Source organism: Xenopus laevis, chromosome 6L (assembly GCF_017654675.1).
Source record: "Xenopus laevis strain J_2021 chromosome 6L, Xenopus_laevis_v10.1, whole genome shotgun sequence".
Lineage (NCBI taxonomy): Eukaryota > Metazoa > Chordata > Amphibia > Anura > Pipidae > Xenopus > Xenopus laevis.
The window spans coordinates 73559889-73586430 of NC_054381.1; the positions used below are offsets into that span (position 1 = coordinate 73559889).

The following is a 26542-nucleotide window of genomic DNA, read 5'->3' on the forward strand; positions in this document are numbered from 1 at the left end:
AAACATTGGGGCCCCAAAGAATATCTAAAAAAAACATTGGTGGCAAGATCCTATAGAGTATAAAAAATAATACATTGTTGGCCAGGGGTTTAATGGAAAACAAAAACCACATTGGTGTTTAGTAGATTTCAACTTCAGCTATTTACGCAGCTTCAGGACTTCAGCTTCGGGTCCTTTTCGTAGCTTCGGCTCCTTTTCGTAGCTTCAGGTCTTTTCGCAGCTTCAGGACTTCAACTTTGGCTCCTTTCATGGCTTTGGGACTTGAGCTCTTCTGCTCTTCGGGACTTCGGCTCTTTGGGTCTTTAGCGGTTCGGTACTTCGGCAGCTGCGGCACGGCTTTGGCACTGTCAAGTGGCGCCCGGCTATTTTGAAAAGTGCAGCACAGCTGGCCCCCCTATAGGCCTGGGCCCTGTACCCTATGTGCCCTTCTGGTGGCAGCCATGAGTGTGGCCAAAAGTGATATGTTAACAATACAGAAAGGCCACCAATACCATGTTCTAGGTATGGCTTTATGGAGAGATGTGCCACAATGTTCTTTACATTAACTGAGACTTGTAATATCCATATATATAAAGAGAATATATATACGTGGGTATATCCTCTTTAATGTTCATGGCATGGTTAAAATCATTAAAATCAATGTTGCAAACAATGTAGTGCAAAATGTATCTTTTTATTTTCTCATGAATTAATAATGCTCATTGATGTCACTTTCCTTCACTTATATCTGGTGCCTAACAGTTGTTCTGTTACAGTATTTTACAAAACAAGGGTTATTGACAATTTATCTATTAACATAAAAGTATCTTAAGCAACAGCAATTACTTGAGTGCATAAAAGTCATACCTAGGAAATTGTACAAAATTATTAGAAATGTTTTTTCCCCCAATTTTATAAGGTGCCACTCAAATACATTCAAGCTGTAATAATACAAAAAACACAGAACAACTTATGATAGGGGATTTGAGTTTATAATACTGTGTTCCTTCATGAAACGCTTGTCTGTATGCTGTATTCACAATATTGCCTTCCATCACCAATAGAAATATTGCTTTTTTACTAAGCAATGATTTGCTGTTATAAGTGGTAACACAGAGGGAAAATAGTTGCATTTCTTTGCATTTAAAAAAACTCTGCCTTATAAAAGGTTTTACTAGCACTGATCAGCTTTTAACACAGTGTAAGCCTTAAAGAGATTGTTCACCGTTTAGTATGATGTAGAGAGTGACATTCTGAGACAATTTGCAATTGGTTTTAATTTTTTATTATTTGTGAATTTTATTCAGCAGCTCTCTGGTTTGCAAATTTAAGGTATTTGGTTGCTAGGTTCCTAGCAACCATGTATTTATTTGAATAAGAGACTGGAATATGAATAGGAGAGGGCCTGGATAGAAATTTGACTAATAAAAGTAGCAATAACAATACATTTGCAGCCTTAAAGAGCATTTAGATGGGGTCAGTGGCCCCTATCTGAAAGCAGGAAAGAGTCAGAAGAAAAAGGCAAAAAATTCAAAAACTATAAAAAAAAAATAAAGGCCAATTGCAAAGTTGCTAAGAATTGACCATTCTATAACTTACTAAATGTTAACTTATAGGTGATCAACCCCTAAGGGGCACATTTACTAAGGGTCGAAGTGAATTCAAAGTGAATATTCAAATTCAAAAACTTCGAATTTCGAAGTAATTTTTGGGTACTTCGACCATCGAATAGGCCAAATTCAACTTTGACTTCGATTCGAATTGAAAAAACTTTGAGTATTCGACCATTCAAAAATTGAAGTACTGTCTCTTTAATAATTTTCGACTTCGACACTTCGCCACCTTAAACCTGCCAAATTGCTATGTCATCCTATAGAGACCTCCTAGAACCTATAGCCAACATTTGGCTAAGTTTTTAGAAGTCAAAGGTTTTTTTTGGAAAAAAGTTAGAATAGTTTGAATCGAAGGATTTAATCAATTGACTGATTTTACTTCGATCGCATATGGCCACATTCGATCAAAAAAGACTTCGAATATTGTACTACTGCAATTCGATGGTCGAATTTCGAAGTTTTTTCACTTCGAAATTCGACCCCTAGTAAAAGTGCCCCTTAAAGTACAAAAAGACAAAAAAGACCTCATCTTGAAATAGTGCAATATATTTTCTTAGCTATAAAATAAAAATATAAAATTATTGAATGTAGGCAAACTCTGCAGCATTGCGTGGCATTTGGCTGGGCAAGAAACCCATCAATGTGTTTTTTTGGTAGATAGCCTGTACCGCTTCCTGTTGGCTCTCAACCCATGGAGGTGAATCAAGAGGCTCTCTCTTGATATTTTGAACAAGGCTGTGAGTTTTGAATTCACACTGAAGCTTATAAGGGTGGTTACCAGTACTCTTGTCATCTACTGTCGCCACTGAATAAAACTGGTTGTTTGAAACATCTGCACCTTGAAGACTCAACACACTTTCTAAATAGGCACATTTTGGAGGGCAGAACTGACCTACATCTTTGTTATAAATCCCTTTAAATGGCCTTCCTGAATTGAAATGGTTCATGTGCGTGCCCGATGCATAGCAGTGACTTCTGTGAGAGGAGTGCATATAATGCTTTGGTTTTAAACAAGAAGTTTGTTCACTGAGATCCGATTCCATTTTAAGATGAAGACCTTCTGAAAAGTCTAACTGTTTTTTCAGTCCATTGTTCTCAGTTAGCCAAGCATGTGTATGGCACTCAGAATAAAGCTCTGGATGGCCCTCTGAATCAGAGTCATTTTCTGTTTTGATTGGCATGGTCAAAGGTAACCCTGAGTCATAAAGTACCTCTGGATTTACAAAAGGACTTTCAAGTTTGATATGTTCTACAGGATAGGAGTCTAAGGTGTGCTGCTGAAAACCAGAGTATGACTGGAAGTGTTCAGTGTTGCCATGGTGGTGACGGCCAAGCATGTGAACTCCAGGAGTATTTTGATCCATACTATAGAAAGGCCTATTTATCCTATCTGAAAATGAACCAATAAGTTGGTGATTTATCCTGGAACTGGCAGAAGTTTTCCCTACCCATGCACCACTTGGGCAGCTATTTTGGGATGCAGAAATCTGTTTCTGGAAAAAACTGGTTTCTTCTTGTAAAAAGGAATCACACTTGTTTGACTGAAACTTGACTTTCATATCTTCTTTCTCCTGTTTACCCCAGGGGAGATGATGTTTCAGGAGAGCTGGCATATCATTGATACCTAGCGATGCTTCTCTATTTCCCTTCAAACCAAGTACACCATCCTGTTTCTTCATCTCTTCTTCACTAAAAAAAAACACACACAAAAAGTTTTCAATAAACATGCAGTATTAGAATAATTTACACTAGCAACCAGACAGAGGCTTAATTATAATCTATAAAATAAATAGAAAATGCTTGAACAGATAAATTATTAAAAATATGACAAAAAGGACAAGGATAGGATTACTTACTAAGGAGTGCCAATATGTTAGGCACCTCCCAGTGCTTATTATTGTTAGCAGAGAGCTGATCTGAACTGCATGTGCAGCTTCTCTGTAGGTGAGGATAGATACACCAACTTCGTTGTGAACAGTAAGTTGGTTGTTTTATAGAACTCGGATTGAAGGGAAAATTGATCCAACAACAGATATTATTAGATTAACTGAAAAGGGGATCTGACCTATGTCAGTACAATCAGGTTTGTATGAAAAAGAGAAAAAGAAGAAAGTACCCCTCCCTCAATCAAAAGAGACACTTGTATTCCAATTACAAAGTGCTACAATGCCATACAGGTTAATTAAATTTTCCAATTCATCAATTTTTGTAACAAGGTTTTTGGTCTATATGGCATTGTAGCACTTCGTAATTGTATAAAGTGTATACATTTTTTATTGGACACAATTATTTTAAGTACTGTATATTTTATTAATACTTGTATATTTAAATTGTTCACAAGCCTAAACTAAGGTTAGTTAATTAATCAAATTATTTATTGCACTGGCACTTTATATAAGTGATCATTTGGTGAGAACAAGGAATACAGAAGTAATCTACTGCTGAGGATTGATCCTTAGTGTCTCTTTTGATTGAGGGATACTTTCTGCTTTATAGAACTCAGCACAACATGTCTGCAACAGGAACTTTTTCATAGAGAGCATACACAGGAAGAGAAGGAAGAAAATCACACAGGGTTACAGGTCAAACATGACATCACATTGTAAGCAATAATAGACCCTCCCTGCATTAAGTAACATGCACTGGAACAATCTCTGTCTATCCTTTAAAAAAAACCCAGTCAAAGCTGCCTTGGACTGTGTGCAGGTGTGTAAAACTTGAACTTGGACATTAAAAGCAACTTTTTTTGTACTGTGTCCCATAGACAGGAAACAAGATGGCATTGCAACATTTACTAGACTAGTACCCCAGGACTGCATGTGTTTCAGTAACGAGCAGTGCCAGGCCAGGGTCCATGGTTATTGATTATAATTATGAATTAAAATTAATGTGGTTTTGCAATTTGTCTTATGATTCATACATGTTCCTGTTTCATCTTCTTGTCTAAGCTGTGAACAAGTATGGAACAGGCCAGTCTTACCAGCCATGTTATAATAAATGTAACAGAAGTTACTGTGCTTGTCTGACTACTTCACCTGTACACAGCATAATCATTTAACTCACTGCTATCCACAGTGTAGGACTGGCTCACAGGGATACCCGGTGGGCCCAGGTGTCAGCGGGCATTTTGCTTCTAGCCATTTGGCTAGAATATATAAATATAGTAAGTAGATAAAAAAAGACTAGGAGAATAAAGAGATTGAGCGAGGAGATGAAGAATAATAGTTTGGAAAGTGGGCCCAAGTTCTAAGGCTTTCTGGTGGGCCCCTGTCATCCCAGTCCGACACTGGCTATCCAGACAGTTTAATACAGCTGCAACTTCATATGGAAATAAGAATTGCATCTCCATATTAATTTCTTTTGAGTTACAATGAATATAAATATGACCAGCTGGATCCAGTTTAAAATGTTTATCTTTGAATCCTGGATCTGATTACATAACATGAAAATTATGTACAGCAGCTTGATGCATGCAATTTTTATGTGAACACAGTAGAAAGCCAAACACGTTTGTATTAACGCTTTAGCACCTTAATTTATTAAAAATAATGGATTCAAAAGCATAATTATATTATATGTGCACAGTACTCTTCAAATTGTATCTCATGACTTTTACCTTTGTTGAGGAACTACGATATAGTCTGAGCTCCCATTCCTGTATCGTAGTGGTGCATTTGCTTCTACCCATACCCACTGGTCTTCATTTGTTCGAACTTTGAAAAATGAAATTCCATTATCACCAGAATTCATTACTGGGGAAACAACATCAACATGTGGTCAGACAGATGCAATACATATTTCAAGATTGTAAAAGCTGTACCTGTGCATTAGTGAAAAAAATGTGTTTTTTCTACTGTTGAATGAACGTGCTGCATTATTGTAAGTTTGGAGAGAAATGTATGTGAATATGTATGTATGTATGTATAACTTTATTTGTAAATCACTGTTAAGGAGCCGCAGCGCTGTACAGTGCATAAAAGTACAATATATATATAAAAGTATACAGGGGGGAGACAAATCACATAATATAGTGAATAAAGTACCTCCTCTTGTAAAATATAGGGATATTATAAGTTACCGAGGAGTTTCATGACCATATAAAAACACGAGGCCGAAGGTGTGTTTTTATATTGGTCATGGAACTCCGAGGTAACTTCTAATATCCTCATATTTTGCAACTGGGGGTACTTTATTTATTATAATACACAAGTTTCAATGAGTCATGTGACAGAAATGACATCAGAACTCACTGTTTATAACGGATGACATCAGAACTCACCGTTTATAAGGATATAATTTACAGGATATTCATGGCTTTTGTGTATTATAAATATATACAGAATCTTAGCACAAAGAGCTTAAGTCGTATGTGGTAAGAGACATAGTGGGAAGGAGGTCCCTGCCCCGTAGAGCTTACAGTCTAAGTGGATGCGAGGCTAATATACAAGTACAAATTGGAAATAAAAAAGTGCAAACATATGCTGTTGTGTGTACCCCATTAAGAAAAGTTTGCAGTGGATACAAGTGCTAGAAAACTGTTGTTAAAGATTGTAAGAGTGACCAGTACTTCACACAGGCACTGGGGGTTTGGGGCAGTAACCTGTTGCATTCTGAGATTGGAAAGGGAGGACAGATAGGTGCTGAATCTTTGCACAGAGGGGAAGGGGGTAGGAATACAAATGTAAGAGCCTCTTAAGATGATTCTGAAGTTTCAGTAATACATATAACGCACAAAACAGTCCATATGGAATTACACACTTAACCAAGATGTAATTTACATAATTGTTAGTGACCTATTAAAGAATCCTACCAAACTGGCATACCTTTCTACAAGTAAATTTTTCATTTTTGCATCCAGCGGTGTAAGAAGAATGGTTGGGCCCTCTCGCTAAAAAATCTTCGGAGGGGCACAGGGCATGCTGCTACCTCCCCCACTCACAGACCACCCAATAGTTTGCAACAGGTGCGCACATTTTTCAGAACTAAAGGAGGAAGCAGACCCCGCTGTCCAGACCCCCTGCAACTACAGGGCATTTCCTTTATATGTTTGCATCTTTTACCTTGAGCCATCATTTTGTTATAGTCTGTGTCTTACTCACTGATCACCTGACAAGAAATAAAGCAGATATATAGTGCTAACCATGAATTGGCTGATGTAATCTAGCATGTACAGTATGTGTGAGTAGTGGACAGCTGTTAGTACTTAATATGGAAGTTTTCAATATATTATCATGGTACATACCACTAGAAAAGTATATTTTTATGAAAGTTGTTTATTTTGGTTAAGCACTGTTTTACATATTGGCTGTTTATATATTTTTATAATGACCTGCAATCAGTGGCGTAACTAGATACTTTATCACTGAGCCCCACAGAAATTATTATTCAGGCCCCAAAATGTCTAGAAGTTGAACTGTTTCACCAATATTTATTGGAATTCTGAAGTTATGCCCCTGCCTGCAATGTTCAGGTATATAGTTTCCCTGAAAATGCGATATTATACCCTACAGTATAAGCATTTACATGGACTTCAGGAGACCTCTGGTGTTTCCCAGACTCTACTGTCACATCAGCTAAGAAAACTATACTTCAGATGGTACAGTCCAAAAGATAAACATAAGCTATGCACTTACGTCACAATATCATGATATCATAGCTCCAAACAAACTCCTGCCACTTTGGTTTGAAAACCTACAGAATTTTGAAAAAATGTATGTTAAATACCTCCTAATGAAGCATTTCCTTAAGCCTTTAACACTCCCTGGGGGAATTTGCTCAGAAAGGCACAATATCCACTATGAATACAATTCTAAACACCCTGCCCAAAACGTTAGGCCAAGGAACCCCCTATCCCCCAGGATGTGTCCCTACCATTCAATTAAAACACAGAGACGTATCTGTGGTGGTCACAGGCTTTATTTAACAGTTTAAGCATCAAGGACTAGGTACACCCTGACCCCAGCTGCGGCTCTTATTCTCCAAACGTGGGCTCGCTGCCCAAAAAATTGTATTCTCAAAAAACATGGGCTCACTGCCCAAAAGTTGGTCAAACATGAAGCAGAGATCATGGGGCGCCCTCCGTGAACGCTTTTTAGCCCATCCCCCTGCTCCCTCATTGTGCATAAACGGCGCTATCCCAGTCTCTTGCATGCCTCAGACAAGACCGTGCAGTCCAAATCTGAAGCACACTCACGACTCAATAAAGGTAGGCCTGCACCATGACCAACTCGTACTCCTAGAGCCACACAAGTAAGTCTGAATTATTTTACTGTACATCCCCTTAAAAAAACCTTCCAAACCAGCAGTCCTCCCCTTGCCTGCTCCCCTAGCCCGCCCCTCTTTTCCTTTCCACTGTTAGCCCCCTCCATTGTTCTTACCTGGGGGCTGGGGAGTGAGAGGCTAGGCTACATCTGGGGGCAAGGGGGGCCCTGGCTAACCCCATGTCAGCCCTAAACAGGCTTCATTCCTCCTTCTAAACATAGGCATTTGTTACAATAGAGAAAAGACAATGAAAGAGCTCTGAGCTTATAGGAATTGGAAACTACCTGCAGCAGTGCTGGAAACACGGTCACCACTAATCAAGTACCACTATATTCATGGTTGATAGCCGCAGGTCCTAACCTGCAGCAAGTCAGCAAAGGAGGAAGGCAGTGTGTGAGATGCACAAAAAAGGTAAAGAGCTGATGTTTTTGCACTTTGAATGCTTGCATGCTGAGCCCAATGTTTAAGATTATGATGCTATGTTATATGACACTCCTATGAAATTTAATAAACTGTTCCCATGTAATAAATGTACCTGTCCCTGGTGGTTTAGCGGGACGCCATGGACACCCACCCCGCTGATCGCGGGGTAGCCTGTGACCTCGTCCACGATCTTTGCCTTTGATTCTGTACTGCTCTTCCTGTATTGGTATCGACTCGGCCTATGCTTGACTATTCTGAATTCCTGTTTTCACATACAGTTCCCTTGCCCAGAACTCTCTCCTTCGTTCTCCCATATTAAGACCTGGTGGCATCTGAATAGCAGAGGGTTCCACCCGAAGCCAAAGGCAGCTGCTACAGGCAGAAGAGCAGGCTTAGATCGGAACCTTGGAGTTAGTTCTGGGTTTGTGATTCCATACGTTACATTCCAAACCTCTCAAATTGCAGGAAGGAATTCAGGAACTGGGCACAATCCTATACCTTTTTGGCCATGTTATCTGCTGTTACCTTTCTGGAGGAGATACATACAGTATTAGGCGATTGACAATATACAGAGACCTGGTCTTCTTTTTACTGGGTAAACCAATAAAAAAAACGCTTTCATAGCCAGCATATAACTATCCCATCAGTATCAAGAATCAGCCAAGCAGAATAGCCCAAATGGACTTAAACTGTATTTAGCATATATAAAATCCAAGGGCACAAAGGAAGCAAATTGTAAAACTGCTGGGAGCCCTAGCAGTTTAGGGGGCCCAGTTGGGCACTGACATATACAATTTCAATATAGTCTGTTTAAATAATATATTTTCCCCAAACTTTAAGAAAGCCCTAAAATTATTTTGCTGTGGTTTCTGTAAATTCTGGTTATGCCACTGACAAAATTAAATTAAGATTGAGTTGGGAAAATAGGTCATATTTTTTTTTCTACTTATGCAGTTACCAAAATTGCCCCATGCCACCAGCACCCTTTTTAAATTAAAGAAATAGCTACTATTCCTGCCACCTGCTAGACCTTCTCTGTGACAAAGCACATACTACAGTTAGACCTATACAATTAAGCAAATCATAAAAAGTAAATAAAAAACTGTTTATTTACTCCAAATGCATTATTAGTATTGCTTATTCAGTATTCTTATATTCACTAAAGAAACTTTGTTAAATAAATACTGCACTACTATTACGGTTAATGATCTCATAGATACTCTAGTGGGAATGAACATTATTTAGCCTTGGGTTTTTTTGGATAACAGAGTGGAGTTCTGGCAAGTGAAGAAGTAGATATATTAAATAAACATATGACTAGAACAGGAATGGTTCCTGTATGTGTCATTATTAAGGCTGTTTATGATATTTCTGGGCTAACCTCACGTATTCTCTTAGGTGATTTGGTCTGAATGAAATGTGAGATAATTTCTTTGCTTGAAAGAAAACACATCTGAGATCATGTAAAACTGCAACATGGCTTCTTATACATCAAGCAGCACAAAATAAATATGAAGTATAAAAAGTCTCTGTCTCAACTCCCCAACAATACTTTTTTTTTTTATACCTACATCACTGAAGTACTGCAGATGTACAAAATAAAAGTTGCTGCATAAGCTAACATCTCAAAGCTAAGTTGCAAAGTAAACAATTGCTGATATGGCACTGGCATCATAAAAGGTGATACCATTTTTCATTCCACAAAAGGTTCACCCATTAGGATTAATGGACATTTCTCCTGTAACAGTACTGGGGTAGTCTACATGTTAAAGTGCCCATGTGGATTACCATATGTGGGACAAACAAGTAGATCTATTAAGGTTCGCCTAAATGAGCATAAAAGTAATATACAAAACTATACTATAGAGAAAGAAAAAAAAATGAAGGGTTCTCTGAATTATCTGTTGCATATTTTCATGATAAACATACTGTTTCTCAGGTGAGATGGACCGTAACTGTTTCCGCACATTACCCCCTCTCAGTGGACAGGTTAATCCACTGAGAGGGGGTAATGTGCGGAAACAGTTGGTAAGAAAAGAGGCAGCATGGGTAAAAAGACTAGATTCTCTTGTGCCCAAAGGATTGAATGAGAGTTTTAGTTTTTAGTTTACGATGCTTTTTGTAATGATATAACATATTTATTGATCTTACATGATTTTAATGGGTTATTAACTATTATTATATTGCAGGCAATGCATTTTATGCATCTCAATGGATTGGGACTTTCCATGCTGATTAAATGATGGACATTTTTGAGACCTTGTATAAATTGAGGGTGAAGGGTTAACGAAAAAATCACATGGGTGCATGCACGCTCCACTGCACTTGTGCTCAGTTCAGTTTTCTGAAGCACCAGCCTGGGGTATCGGGTAAATTATAAAAATCACTGGGGAGGGTGCCTAACATTTGTCACCCTCCGGTGATTTAGGGCAGGACTACATGGGTGATTCAGCTGCGATCCGACACGATGCGCAAAATCGCAGGCGTCACGACTGATTTGACGGAAACAAGGTCAGTAATTCAATTGTCGCATCGCGTAGCAGCATTGATGCGACGCGACACAAATGTCGGATGCAGACGCTGCACGCTGCGTCTGCATCCGACAGTCGTGTCACATCAACAATGCGACACGATCTGACACTGCCATTACTTACCTTGTTTCCGTCACATCCGACGTGATGCCTGTGATTTTGCATAGCGCGTCGGATCTCGGCTGAATCGGCCATGTAGTCCTGCCCTTCAAATTTATTTTTTCTTTAAAGGACAAGGAAACCCATTAACATAAGTTTTCATTACATGAGAAAATACCCCCTGCATATATTTAGGGGAAAACTTGATAGTTAGCCTGTGTTCACATCATTTGACTTGATAATATAGCACTCTGACGCAGTACCCATCTTTTCCTTCCTGATGTTACTAATATTGGCCACCGTCAACCTATTGTGCATGCAGCAAAATTTCCTCCACCTGCTGAGGGTCAAGCTGTGCAAGGAAATGTAAGGAAAGCGGTGTAAGGAAATGCTTGCCAATAAATGCAGCAATTGTGCATGCACAGTTTTCTAATAGGCGCTACTGCGCAAGCTCCCAGTCTTGGTCTTAGTGAGGGTGAGGTGATCTATGGGTATTTTTTTAGACTTCTGCTAAATGCTAATTCATACATTTACAATTAAGGGATTGTACAGAGCTGCAGAGCACAGTACAGGTATGTCTGTCCAATGAGTTAATATCTTTAATAGACTTTTCTTGTCCTTTAGGTGTGCATTCACTTCATGCATCACAATTGAGAAAAAAACCCCATTACAAATCATGCTGGGTCCTGAGTTTAGTTCTGACCAAGGAACTTTATGCAAGCATTTTGATCCCCCCTTGTCTATGTGTGTCTCCTATAGGTACAGCACTTTTGTTTCCTCCCTACTGCTTGCATTTTATCTGAATATGATACTGAACCTATATAGAGGCAATGACTGAATTTGTTTATGTTTTAGAGTCTTTGGGAAGGCTCTATAAGTATGTATTTACTGTGATAACCAGCAGTGATATTTACATTTAATCTGATTATCTGGATCATGTAAAATGTTAGGGAAGCAAGTCCCCTGGTGACTGTTTCTTCCAGCATGCTCCACTTCATATGCACCTGGGAAAGGTTTTGTTCTGCAAGAAAGAAAAAAACCTATTTAACATCTGGTAAAATGTATACGAACAAAACTGTACATTTTAAAGGAAAACTATACCTCTCAAACAATGTTATTGCATAAAACAGCTCATGTGTAAAACCCTGCTTCATGTAAATGAGCCATTTTTATAATAATATACTTTTTTGTAGTATGTGCCATTGGGCAATCATAATTAGAAAATCATATGATTCACGGTGCACACAAACATACCAAACAAACTATACAGGTCACATGAGCCAATTAACAGACAGAGTTGTGTCTTTTGATTCCACACAGTTAGAGTTGTAGTATTTCTAGTCAGGTGACCTCTGAGGCATCACACAGACTATCACAAAATGGTGGTTCAAGGCAAGAGATGTAAAAGGGCAATATCTAGTTAAATATATATACCAGTTTGATAAGATTCTTTAATATACCATTTAATTTGATATAAATTGTCTGTTGCTCAAGTATTCATTTGTGGGGTATAGTTTTCCTTTAATAAGGCTATAGAGCAGACAATTATAGAAAATGTCATAGACAATTATAGAAAAAAAAAATACTTTGAATGTGGGTGCAGAGTTTTGACTATGTGTAACTTCCTCCTTAAGAAACTACTAATAATTTAATATTTTTTAAGGAATTGATATGCTATGATCTTATCTGGTCAGAGAACATTACAGAAATGTATTTATGAGAGAGGGGATTTCCAATGTCTACCAACATAGAGCATAGTATTCCATAGAAAAATGATTTACGTGTTTTCCGAGTTGGAAGTCGCACCAGGTTTTTTCTGTGTCTTCATAAGCACGCTTTTTGTTTTAATCTCGGTGACAGGGGGAAGCAGAAGTGGCACTGCTACACAGAAAAACGCCATCTGCGGTGGATGAATTGTTCCCGAAGATGCTTTTTTCTTCTGACCAAAGAGGAACTTCAGTTTGCCCTCAAACTGCATTGTCTGTAGCATGCACAAGAGAAAGGCGATATCACATGATTAAGTAATCAGATAAAATAACTTTTTTTTTACCACCAGGTATTCAAGTATTTGACTTCTGCTTTCAGATCAGAAGCTATCAAACTATTGTCCTGAATGTCTGTGCTAGTTCTTAAATATTACAAAGCAATTAGAAATGCTAGACTTGTATGTATGTATGTATGTATGGTTTTATTTGTAAAGCGCTCCTTGAGGGCAAAGCACTGTACAACAAAATAATAAATTAGTAGTAACAAAAAAGGGGTCATTGGAATAAAAAGTAACAATAAGTGCATTATTAGAATACAATTCACATAAATATAAAATATAATTACAATGCAGATTAAGTGCTCAGTGACAAGGAAACAAAAGGCTAGAGGACCCTACCCCGTAGGGCTTACAGTCTAAATGGGAGGGTAACATACAGACACAATTCAGAGGGGTATTAAGGTACAGTGGGTTACACTTTTATATAAGTGCCAGTTCAGGTGTTATCCAGGTGCTCCCAGAGGTAGTCTTTGAGTTTTCTTTTAAAAACATTGAAGGAGGATTCTCTCCTGAGAGATTTAGGAATGGCATTCCAAATATAAGGAGTCGCAAGAGAGAAGGGCTTGATACGGGAAACAGCAGTAGTAGTGGGGGGTACAACCAAGCGGTTGCTCTAAGAGGAGTGGAGGTTTTGTACAGGAACATATAGAGAGACAAGAGATGAGATGTAGTTGGGTGCAGAGGAATGAAGGGCTTTGAAGGTTATGAGGATGAGTTTATAAGTTATTCTTTGTTTTATAGGAAGCCATGATAAGGACTTCAGCAGCGGAGGGGCCTGTACTCTTTTGGATGAGTTCTTGCAGCAGTGTTTAATACAGACTGTAGAGGGGAGAGATGGGAGTTAGGGAGGCCAGTTAGTAGAAGGTTACAGTAAAGACTTATAACTATAGAACTATAACTGTTATTTTTTCTTTATGTCCCTTATGATAATATTTTATGGGAAATGGCTCATATTGCAGCATAATGCATGAATTGGTACTGGTGAATTATCTCTTTGGCAATGTTGTGACTATTAGGAAACTGCAGTAAAGCAATAAAAGCTAAGTGCTAATTGATTGCTATGGACTACTAGTTTGTTGTAGACTTTTTTCATGTTACTAGATAATACTCTTGATGCCACTTACAGTAATTAGATATCATAACTTTTATAGTGGTAGAGTTGTCAGATCATCCTTAAAATATGTATACATTTGAAACTGAAATGCTGCAAGGCAGCAGTAATAAGATCCAGTGTTGGATACGGGTGTCAGGGGCCCACTGGGGCTACCACCTTAAAGGGTCCATCGCCCTAACCTCAGTCGCCAATGCTGCCCTTCCTGTCCACTATACCACAAAAGGTGGAAGGAGCTGTTAACTTTAGATACATTTCAGAAATGTTATTAAGTAGCTGATGAAGGAAGGCTCGTCCACCGAAAACATTAATTACTTTTTGTTCACACTCTGTGGCCTAATAAATGGTTAAAGCACCATTTTAAATGTAACTGACTTGGCAGCTCCTATCTTACTCTCTTCACAAAGAAAAATCATTACAATTTTTTTCAGTTACCTAAAAATTGCTAATATAGGTATGGGGTCCGTTATCAGAAACCTATTATGCAGAAAGGTCTGAATTATGGAAGGCCGTCTCCTATAGACTTTTTCTCTGTAACAATAAAACACACCCTTAGACTTAAGATATGAATGTTCAAATTGCCGAAACACTCTTTATCCGTAAAGCCCCAAGTCCCCAGCATTCTGAATAACAGATCCCATACCTGTATTTTAAACAATTGAGGTAAAATAAAATGCAAAGCTCGTATGAGTTAATGCGTGAACATAGAAAATATTTTTCATGTATTCTGTTAAAAAGGTGATCAACATCATATTTTACAAAGTTCTTAGGGAGATTATGTGGTAACCCTAAATTACCAGTAAAGTTTTCACACTGCAATGTATGGCTTCCTCTTGTCCCTTTAAAATTATGAACCTGTAAATAAACTGACCAGATCATGCCTTCATTGTCAATTTATGCAGGAATCCACTGAATAAAATGCAGGTTAATTTTCATCTTATAAAATATCATGCGGACCTAATAGAACATGCTACATATCTGATTAGTAATTATCTCAAATGTGTTTTGCATGGCTGCAGCCTGCACTGTATGTTTCTGAAGTAAAAGTTTTGTTTGACAATATACTTTTTGTATTGTGAGTTGGTTCAAAAGCTAAGCTCGCTGGGCAGCCCAGAGCTGTAGCAGTTCTTGTGTACTATACAAGTACACATTTTGCTGTAATTACTTCACTTTGCCAGAAGGTGGAGATGTTGCACTCTACAATGAAAATGTTCTCACTGTTTATTTGTAAGAACTCTTAAACCATGCAGTATTTTAAAACTATATTTTTCAAGTGCTAAACTAGGCATAAATAAGTTTTCAAACATTAAAATTTTTAGCAACTGTAATAAACAAGGCTTTATAAATTAGATATATTGTTTTTTTAAATATCATTTTTTGCTTTGACAATCATGTACCTAAGTTAACATGATTGCAATATATATATATTGTATGAATATTTAAAAGCATTAGCATATAGATAACTGTCTAAATTATTGAGTTAAGTTAATGCAATCGTAAAGCTAACACCCTTTCAACACTATGGGGCTGACTGAATTTTTGCTGCAAACATATATTGATCACAGTTTTTTCTCAAATGCATTTTTGGTTAATCATGTGTTTTCTAGAAAGAAAACTGTAAAAAATAAAAATCTTGCCAACTTAATCCTGCTGGGATGCAGAGAAGGACCTGTTGTGGAAAAAAATAGATAAGGACAAACCATGATTTCCAAAATTAAAATCAGTCCATCTAAATATTATTTATTAGTGCAGGTATAGGATCCATTAACTGGAAACTCATTATCCATAAAGTTACAAATTACAGAAAGGCCGTCTCCCATAGACTCAAGTTTATTTAGATAATTCACATTTTTAAAAGTGATTTCCTTTTTCTAATTAATAATAAAATAGTACCTTGTACTTCATCCACATTAAGATATAGTTAATCCTTATTGGGAGCAAAACAAGCCTATCCACTTTGTGTTCATGAATAGATGGTGCTTGTATGTTATTGGAGCAAAGTGCTCTGGACTGATGAGACAAAAATTTAGTTATTTGGTCATAACAAAAAGCACTTTGCATGGCAGAGGAAGAACATCGCATTCCAAGAAAAACACCTGCTACCTAGTGTCAAATTTGGTGGCGTCATGCTGTGGGGCTTTGTGGCTAGTTCAGGGACTGGGGCCCTTGTTAAAGTCAAGGGTCGAAAGAATTCAACGCAATATCAACAAATTCTTCAGAATAATGTTCAAGCATCAGTCACAAAGTTGAAGTTACATAGGGGTTGGACAAAGACCCTAAACACCAGTGTCGGACTGGAATGCCAAGGGCCCACCAGAAAACCTCAGACCGTGGGCCCACCAGAAAACCTTAGACCATGGGACCACTTTCCAAATATTATTTCTCCTCTCTTCACTTAACTTCTTTATTCTCCTAGTCTTTTATATCTACTTACTATACACTATTCTTCCATTATTAAGCCTACGAAATATAGAATGACCATGAAATGGGCCAAATGGTTAAAAGCAAGAGGCCCACTGACCCCTGGGCCCATCGGGAGTTTACCTGGTATCCTTGTGGGATAGTCTGACACTGCTAAACACAGGCTACAAAGGCCTTTGTGTAGAGAGAGAAGTACAGTATTCTGGAATAGCCGTCACAGTCCCCCGACTTGAATATCATCGGAAATTTATGGGATGTTTTGAAGCAGACTGTCCATGCTCGGCAGCCATCAAATTTAATTGAACTGGAGAGATTTCGTATGAATGAATGGTCAAAAATACTGCCATCCAGTATCCAGACACTCAACAAAGGCTATTGAAGGTGTCTAGAGGCTGCTACATTTGCAAAATGAGGATCAACTAAGTATTGATGTCATATCTCTGTTGGGGGTGCCCAAATTTATGCAACTGTCTAATTTTTTATGATGCATATTACAAATTATCTGTATGTCATTGCTGAAATACTACTGTTTCTATAAGGCATGGTATATATTAAAAGGAAGTTGCTACTTTGAAAGCTCAGCCAATGATAAACAAAACTCCAGAGAATTAAGAGGGGTTCCCAAACTTTTTCATATGACTGTATATTATGTAACATTTATACCCCCCTTGACAATGTGTATTAAAATGTTTTACATATAGAAACTTTCAAGTTACTATTCCCACTAAATTGTAGGCACTTTGTGGAAAAAGTACCAGCTGTGCACACTTTTATTGTGTATACACAGCAGAGGGTGGAACCAAGTGAAATTAATGTAGGCATGCAAAGTTTTTTCTGCTGTATACTTCCCTGTGTGCTGGTGTCATAACTTTTTTGTGTGTGCACAACTTTTTATTGATTATTTTTCACTTCAATTTGGGTTCTACAGCAGCATGCCCCCTGTTATATATAGGTATACAGGTATATATTTATGCATATAACATGTCCAAACTAACACAAGTTAGTTTTTCAAGCTTCAAAAATTCAGGTTTCAGACCGTTGCTATATCTCTTACTCACTAGAAACCCTGAAGTGCTATCCAACAAGCAGCGGAAACGGCAGATGAAACATCGGTTTAGAAATGATGAATATGCTGAAGGGCTAGAATCAGACTCTTCTGCTTCGAAAAGTTTGTTGAGGAAGACATCTTCTCCTGCAAAAAGAAACACAAATATTACTGAGAGAGATACAGCCTGTCAAGGTCCTGCAAGGATTTACTCTGTAAAAGGAATTTTCACGCAGAGGCATACGTTTTCACAATTTCAAATATTTTTCCCGTTACTGACTTTTATTACATTACCCTGTTAGTGTACATGTTTAAACACTAAGGACAAGAATGGACGGAATTATTCTACATTTGATTCATTTTAGCATTCATTCAACAGTTTAATTTAAATGCCCTTTACTTTGCCCAGTGCCAGCCGTAAATGTGTTTCTCCCACCACTGTACCTTCCACTAGCTAAATGATCAAAGAGCGTGTTACTCATGTTATGCAGCTGAGTGCTTTTCCTTCCGAGTGCCTCAGCTGCTTGTTACTGCAGTATGTGAAACAGCTGCTATTACAGCACATTTGTTATGTGGGATCACTTGAAAGCAAGCACAGTAGCTCAACACACTAACATTTCCAGCACAGCAAAATTTCCCCGCAATTTATCACCTACATGAGATATAAAAAAAATCAATGAGTCAAGTGAGGATGAGTCTTTGGGTTTATTCCAGTTGCTAAAAGAATTCTTTAACTGTTGCATGCTGAAAGAAATGACCATTCTTAAAGTAAGTCTAAGAAACCTCTGGACAGTACAAATAATAATAAAACTAAATGTATCTAACACATTAAGTTCTGTGGTGCTCTGGGAAAAATGCCCAGAAGGTTTCAGTTTGATAAATTCCTGTTGCATTTCTGCTCTGAGACGTCCATCCTGAGCCTTTCCTAGATCATAATACAAACACTTCACACTGCATGTGTTTTGTTAGCATCAGGTGACTACATGATAGGGCTTGCTGTCTCACTGCCATATTACATGTCTTGTGCACCTTATTACCAGATGTGCTCATGCTAAGTGTGGGCATCAGTCCCAAGGACTGTTTTGCAGAGGAGATGTGGAATATTTCCAATATAGAAGTACTTGCCAAGACATTCACTAAGCAAAGGGTGAACAAGATTTAATTTAATTTCTCCCAACCCTTTCCTTGCCAAAAAAATGCATACATATACAGACAGCTGCAAGGCTTTCATACAGGGACTTTGTAGGGCAGAGTATCACCAAAAAACATGACATAAAGGGGCAGATTTAAAAAGGTCGAAGTGAATTTTTGAAAAATTCTAATTACGAGCTATTTTTTGTGTACTTTGACTAGGGAATAGTACAAATTTGATTCGAATTTGAAAAAACCCGAAAATTTGAATATCGAAATTTATCATGTACTGTCTCTTTAAAAATTTGACTTCGACCATTCGCCATCTAAAACCTGTCGAATTGCTGTTTTAGCCTATGGGGGACCTCCTAGAACCTATTTGGAGTCAATTGATGGACTTTGAAAAATCAAAGTTATTTTTTGGGAAAAATTTCGAATCAAATTCAATTGAATGCGCAATTAATTTGATTTGTACAATTTGAATTCGGCCGAATATGGACCTATTCGATCAAAAACTGACCTATTCAACCAAAAAAAACTTTGACTTAATTTTGGTTGGCCTTTTTAAATTGGAATTCCAAAATTCTAAATTCGAACCTTGATAAATATGCCCCAAAGTAATCTCATCAAATCACCACTTTAATTAGGTACACTTTAACTAGGAACTTTAGGAGGACAATTTCCAATAGTTATTTTTAACTATTTCCACAGATTTGGCCAAATTAACATTTTGGTTTTCAGACTTTTTTTAGTTCAAGCCCCATTCAGAATACTGTGTCATCCATAGTCCCAACAATACATAGAACAGCATATAATTGTTTGCCCCAAATACTACATTCATTGAACTTCTTTCTGGTTTCCAGTGAGCATACTTTCTAAATGTAGCCCTAACTGGCCTAGGTACTTACAGAAATTGATTTCCTGATACATAATGCATTTATTCATTGTACAGTGGTGTCAAAATAAATATGGTCAGTGGTCAGTCTACTTGATGGTCTGGGACCCAAGCATGCCTATATAGAACATATTTGAATCTGAATTATTTGTCCATCTCTTTCAAGTGTATTTAAATAAATATCAGAAGTGACCCAGACTCCTAAAACAAGAGAAGCTGCTGATTTGTACCAAGTAACATGTTTCAACAATATGGTTTTGTGTTCACTGGTCCAAATTTTTCACATTTTGCAAAAGCTTTTATGAGAATAAATGTTATAAGAAGAAATTTTCCATTGATGGAATATCAGGTGGTTAAGATAAACGAACAAAAAGATAAATAACCTCAAACATGGCCTAAATAGTAGACCACGCTGCAAAAAAATATGACTTACTAGATGAAGTAAATGCAGAACTAAAATGACACCTCACTATTCATATTCATATAGAGCAATAGATAAACACATTTAAGCCAAATTTCATATAAAATAAATGTCCTCATGCATCTTGTTTTAAAAGACATATTCGGGTGGGTAGACAATTCTAGTGAATACTGATTGATCTGACTTACCAGAAGTACACCTGTAATCACGGTAAAAGTGAAAGCATGCCAAGCAGGCTTAAATAAACAACATGAATACGCCCAACATTTCTTTGAAAGTGATTTCTAGAGATTTGGCAACAGGAGCATGTTAAGAGTGTTTGAATTGCTGCCCATTTGTAGTAGTAAACAATATGACTGCAAAAGCTCTTTACTTTTGATTCATGAATATTTTAATACTGTATGATTTATATTGCAGCGAAAACCTTTTTAAAGCACAAGGTATTCACATGCTTCATTCTACTCACTTAAATTGTATTAATATCTAAAATGAGAGGTTTTAACCCTCACTTAGGTACATACAGATTAGACCTTTATGTCTGGCAAACTGTGCATCGTGAACTCAATCCTGTTAGCAATTGTATCACTATAGTCCTGTGGCAAAATATACATAACCACTCACACCCCTGCAAAACTTGTACTGCTACACCATCATGTAGAGTATTGTGCTACGCAATATGTTGGCGCTGTATAAATACATATTAATAATCATAATAATAATAATTCTATATGGTATTTACACCACTGCTTGTTATAGATCATTAGTAGAGGAAACTGGAACAGTAGCATAAACTGGGGAAGAGGGGAACCACAACTGTCCCCTGCACTAGTCCTACCTGCCTGTGTGATAAATTTGCTTGTGGGTGGGGACAGGGAGGGGTGGGAATTGTGCAGTGCAGAAGAGGTTGTGAAAGGCAAGTTACACTAATGCATACACACATGCACACACACACTTGACTTTCATTAATGTTTTTAAAATACAGGATTCACTTGAGCAAAGGAATTCTTTGCTAATGGGATATGTTTTTTTCCTCATGGTTGTGCCAGTGTAGATTAATTACGTTTCAATATAAGAATTAGTAAAAATAAAATCATATATTGATTTTGATTCATTTCTCAGAATATTGTTAAAATAAGTTAAATATTGAAAGTTAAAAACACCACCACCAACAAATAAATGATTTAATGAATTTACCTGTATATAAAGTACATAAAACATCCTTATGAAACATGCTTTCATACATTTACTAAGAATATCGAAGACGAAGGATTTACCACAAATACTTTGATCGAATAATTGAAGGAAAAATCGTTGGCTCAAACGATTAAATCCTTAAATCGAACGATTCTAAGGATTTTAACCCTTCGATCGAAGGATTTTCCTTCCATCAGAAAAAGCTTAGCAAACTTATGGGGAAGGTCCTCATAGGCTAACATTGAAGCTTTGTAGGTTTAAAGTGGAGAAGTAGGTAGTCAAAGTTTTTTTTAAAGAGACAGTACTTTGACTATCAAATGGTTGAATAGGTGAACGATTTTTAGTTTGAATTGTTCGAACCGAAGTCGTAGTCGAAGCTCGAAGTAGCCTATTCGATGGTCGAAGTACCCAAAAAAAAAACTTCGAAATTCAAAGTTTTTTTTACTTCGAATCGTTCACTCGAGCTTAGTAAATGTGCCCCCTAGTATAGGTAAATCTAAAACCAACTGGACTTGCTGAGTAATCAATGAAGACGTTTCACTACTCATCCAAGCAGCTTCTTCAGTTCAACTGACTGGTGTGGGAAGTTCTTGGCATATAAACTCTTCCACCAATCCAATCACAATGGCACATTGTAACTCTTCAAAGAGGTGACATCTGAAGAAATTCACAGAGGTGTTGTTTCTGTGTAGTTACTTTGATAAGATTATCCAATGTGTCATGCAACTCCTAGAAACAGGTGTTACTTGTGAGAGTTGCATGAATGGATGTGTGAAGTGTTCTGAAACCGCCGGGGTACAGATGTTAGAACAGCATTGTATGTAGCAGACAGGTGGTGTTGAAGGCATGAATCGCCTCTTTCACGCCTCGTTCAATCCAGCGGTCTTCTTTATCCAAGATTTGGAGTGTCCCTTGTCTTTTAGGTGTAGAAAGGCAGCTGAGTTTTGCCCTGTAGCATTCGCCCTCCTATGCTGAGCCATTCCCTTGGAGAGCAGTTGTTTTGTCTCCCCAATGTATATGTAACAATTGGCACCCTTAATCTAGAACTGATGCCAAGCACCCTGGTCTCGGCTCGTGCTTCTGCCTGTAGCAGCCGCCTTTGGCCTCGGGAGGAGCCCTCAGCTACTCAGATGCCATCAGGTCTTAAAACGAGAGGTGGTTCTAGACAAGCAGAGGGGCACAACTGTAAACAAGAGTCTTTTGGGCTGAAGGCAGGCCCGGACTGGCAATCTGTGGGTTCTCGCAAATGCCAGAGGAGCTGCTATAAAGTGCCATAGAAAGTCAGTATTTAGTGGGCTGGTAGGGGCTGTTTGGACCTCTGTGTGGGCTGTTTGGGCCTCTGTGTACCTGAAATGCCAGGGCCTATTTTAATTCTCAGTCCGGACCTGGCTGAAGGTCACAGTAGAAGGCGTTAGACGGAATCAAAGTCAGAACAGGCCAGGTCAAGGCAGGCAGAGATCAAACGTAGTCAGGCAGGCAAGGGTCAAACCAGGTAGTCAATCAAAGGATTAAGCAGGATCAGAGTTGAATATCAGGCAAGGGTCAGGATTCAGAAGTCAGGATTGTCAAATAGCCAGGCAGGGTCACAACAGGGATTCAAAAACGGATCATGAAACAGGAATCAAATAGCACAAGTCTCAGGAGCACCAGGAAACAAGATCCTATCATGGGAAAAGAAGACCAGTGCAATGGCCTTTTAAATACCCATAAGGGTTCGTGCCATTGCGCGCAGAAGCCACACGCCTATAAAAATAGCCATTAGTTAAGATTATGAAGAGAAGACCGGTGTGGCGGGCGTCCCCGCCGAGAGCGCGGTGGGCGTCCCCACCGGCCCGCTAGACCACCAGAGTGAGTAGATTTTGTTACAGTATAGATCTGTGTACTCCTCACTACACTGGACTCCGTATACCACATTGCTTTGTTTTTCTTTTGGTGTTGGATCCTTTGGGTGTACCAGTTTTTTTCTCAGTGTGTTGCTAGGTTTGAAAAACACAGGGACGTGGTGTTTGTTGAAAATCCTCCTGAGTTTCTCTGACACTCCAGCTACATTTGGGATGACTATGTATCGCCTACTATGTGTCTCCAGGCGGTTATTTCTATTGGTGTTCCTGTTGGGCTTGGTTGCTGCTGTTTTGACAAAGGCCCAGTCTGTGTAGCCACACACTTTCAAAGCTCCTCTAAGATGTTTTTGCGCTTTGTCTTTGGACTCTGTATCAGTTGCCACACATTCCGCTCTGTGGTGCATAGTTCTAATGACACCCAGTGTTCCAGCAGATGGTGGGAATCAAACAACAGATATTGATTCGTATGAGTGGGTTTCCTGTATACTTCCGTCGTCAAGTTACCCCCCTCTTGGATGCATATCAAACAGTCCAAAAAAGGCAAGTTTATTCTTGTGGACATCTTCCCTTGTGAACTTGATGTTATTGTCCACTGAGTTAATGTGTTCTGTAAAGACCGCCACTTCATTGGATCTGATTTTAACCCAAGTGTCATCCACAAACCTGAACCAGTGACTCGGTGTAGTTCCCTGTAAAGTAAGTAAAGTCCTCCTTTCCACTTCCTCCATGTACAAGTTTGCTACAATGGGAGAGACTGGAGAACCCATTGCACAGCCATGTTTCTGTCTATAAAAAAGATTCTTGTACTTGAAGTATCTGGTATTAAGGCACAAATCTAGCAACAAGCATATTTGGTTGGGACTGAGCTTTGTTCTGATGCTGAGGGTGTTATCTTGTTGCAGTCAATTTCTTACAGTCTCAATTGCCTCTATAGTAGCTATACATGTGAACAATTAAGTGACATCATATGATACCATTGTTTCTTCTGCCTCTAGTGCAGGGATCCCCAACCTTTAGAACCCGTGAGCAACATTCAGAAGTAAAAGGAGTTGGGGAGCAACACTAGCATGAAAAATGTTCTTGGGGTGCCAAATAAGGGCTGTGATTGGCCATTTAATAGCCCCTATGGGGATTGTCAACCAACATTGAGGCTCTGTTTTGCAGTACAACTGGTTTATATGCAACTAAAACTTGCCTCCAAGCCTGGAATTCAAAAATAATCAACTGCTTTGATGCCACTGGGAGCAACATCCAAGGGGTTGGAGAGCAACATGTTGCTCGTGAGCTACTGGTTGGGGATCACTGCTCTAGTGTAACGCCGTGAATCTTGGTTACAAACTCTTTGGCATTCTGGATATGATGCACTGTATTGCCTATCAACGAGGCTAAGATGTTAGCCAATAATTTTGCAATGCTGTATGTCACTTAGTGTGGCTCCTTCTTTGTGTATCTTGGGGAGTCCGTATAATCATGATGTGGCTTCTCTGGGGTACAGGCGGTGGTATAAAACTCGATCAATGGCTTTCTCCTTTTCAAGTTGTTGTAGGGAACCAATCACCTTTTTCTTGTAACCGCTGGTTGGGTCTTTCCTTAAGGGTTCATATGTATTGCTATCACTGAGTAGTGTGGTTATCTTGCAGTCGTAGTCAGTTGTATTGAGCACAACTGTGCATCACCCTTTATCTGCTGACATTTACAATGCTGTTCTAAGATCTGTACCCCGGCGGTTTCAGAACACTTCACACATATATTCATGCAACTCTCATGACACCTGTTTCTAGGAGTTGCATGACACATTGGATAATCATATCACAGTAACTACTCAGAATCAACACCTCTGTGAATTTCTTCAGATGTCACCTCTTTGAAGAGTTACAATGTGCCATTGTGATTGGATTAGTGGAAGAGTTTATATGCCGAGAATTTCCCACACCAGTCATTTGAACTGAAGATGCTGCTCGGATGAGTACTGAAACCTCTTCATTGATTACAAACAAGGGAAAGTTGTGCTCAGCACTAATTTTTAAAACCATTAGGCGGGGGTGCAATGAGGCTGTGACCACAAATTGGCCATCTTAAATATATTGCAATATATGGACAAACAATCCCTGTTTTGTTTAAAGGGTAAAGCATTTTTCAGTAGTAGTATGCACAAAATGTCTCTGTCTCAAATATATTGATAATGGGTTAAGTGCAGAGGACTCTTGTATTTGTCTATATTCATTGATTACTCAGCAAGTCCAGTTGTTTTTAGATTTACCTATACTACATATACCATGACCTGGATTAATGAAAATCTTCATAGTTACGCTTTCATACAGTTGAGCTTCCTATTCAGATAGGAGTACTATGATGCTGTACAGTCTGTTTTTGTCTTTTTACTTTCCTTAAAGGCACAATTTTACATTCCTTTGCTTTTAACCAGTCGTTCCTGTTCCCATAGTATATAAGCTCCCATCTCTGATTTTTATACTTTAAGGGGGTTATTTAATATAGGTCGAGTTTTAAATGAGAATGTTTTCTTATTTATGAAAAAACTTGACCGTGACCGTGACAGGTTTTAGCTGGAGTGTTTCCTAGAACAGATTAAGCTTTACCCTACTATTAAAGGGAAGCATTAGAAGTTTGTTTTTACCTGAAATAGGCTCTTGTAAAACAAACCCTATTTTTTTTACATTGTGAGTAGACTCTTTGCTTAAATATTCATTCTGAAACCATCACTAGTCAGACTGCAAATAGCTTTTAACTGATTAGTTTCTAGAGAATGCAGAAAATCTGGTTTGCATAGTGCATGTATGTGAATTTGTGTTTTTGTGGCTAAGATAACTTTACCGCACAGTACATCTGAAAAACCATTCAGATGCAGTGCTTTATAGTCTGTTAGGACACATAAAATATGAATCTTTTGTCACAGTGCTTATACAGAACAAGTATGTTTGATTGTTGTACTCAGATACTTACATTACATATTAAAAGCGCAATACAGTAAACAACTTAGCTTTATTAATGAAACAAGGGCACATGCACATCTTTGGATTGATTAACAGTACTTACATAAAGCAAAACTGAATTAGTGAATTTATCAATAGCATCCATTAAGAAATTAGTTTTAATCAATTAATAAATTACTGACATTTTGTTGTTTAGGCTGTTATTGTAGTTGGAGTTGACATGTCTGCACCCATACTTACAGTTAATATCGATCAACCTTTCCAGACTGGGCTCCATGCCAAAATGCCCATCCTTAGTAATGGGGCAGAGATATTGGTATCTTCACTAATCCTTTTAAGAAATCTCTAGTAAAGACATACACACATAATCCCAGCACTGGAATGCTGCCTAGAGTAGTGCCAGGTATACTGGCACTACACTAGGCACAGTCCCTCTCACCCCCTCACCTGCACAAATGACACGTGACATGTGCATGACAGTCCATGTCTCCATTCTCCTCAGCTCCACTGCTGTATGGGCTGGTGGGGGCAGGGTTCTAAAAATAAAATTTTCTCCCCTTCAAGTTGCTGCCTTAGGTGTGC

At 38.3% G+C, this 26542-nt stretch overlaps 1 protein-coding gene across 3 annotated transcripts in view; it reads right to left on the reverse strand.

The window, feature by feature from the left end:
• Positions 1-1908: 1908 nt before the first annotated feature.
• Positions 1909-26542, reverse strand: part of ahrr.L (aryl-hydrocarbon receptor repressor L homeolog) — a 180490-nt gene continuing 155856 nt past the window's right edge. For all 3 annotated transcript variants that reach the window (NM_001127877.1, XM_041565207.1, XM_041565206.1), the window contains 5 exon segments: positions 1909-3281; positions 5209-5344; positions 11821-11927; positions 12688-12887; positions 17541-17674. In NM_001127877.1, the coding sequence (NP_001121349.1) occupies positions 2171-3281; positions 5209-5344; positions 11821-11927; positions 12688-12887; positions 17541-17674 (1688 nt within the window). In that variant the 3' untranslated portion in view covers positions 1909-2170.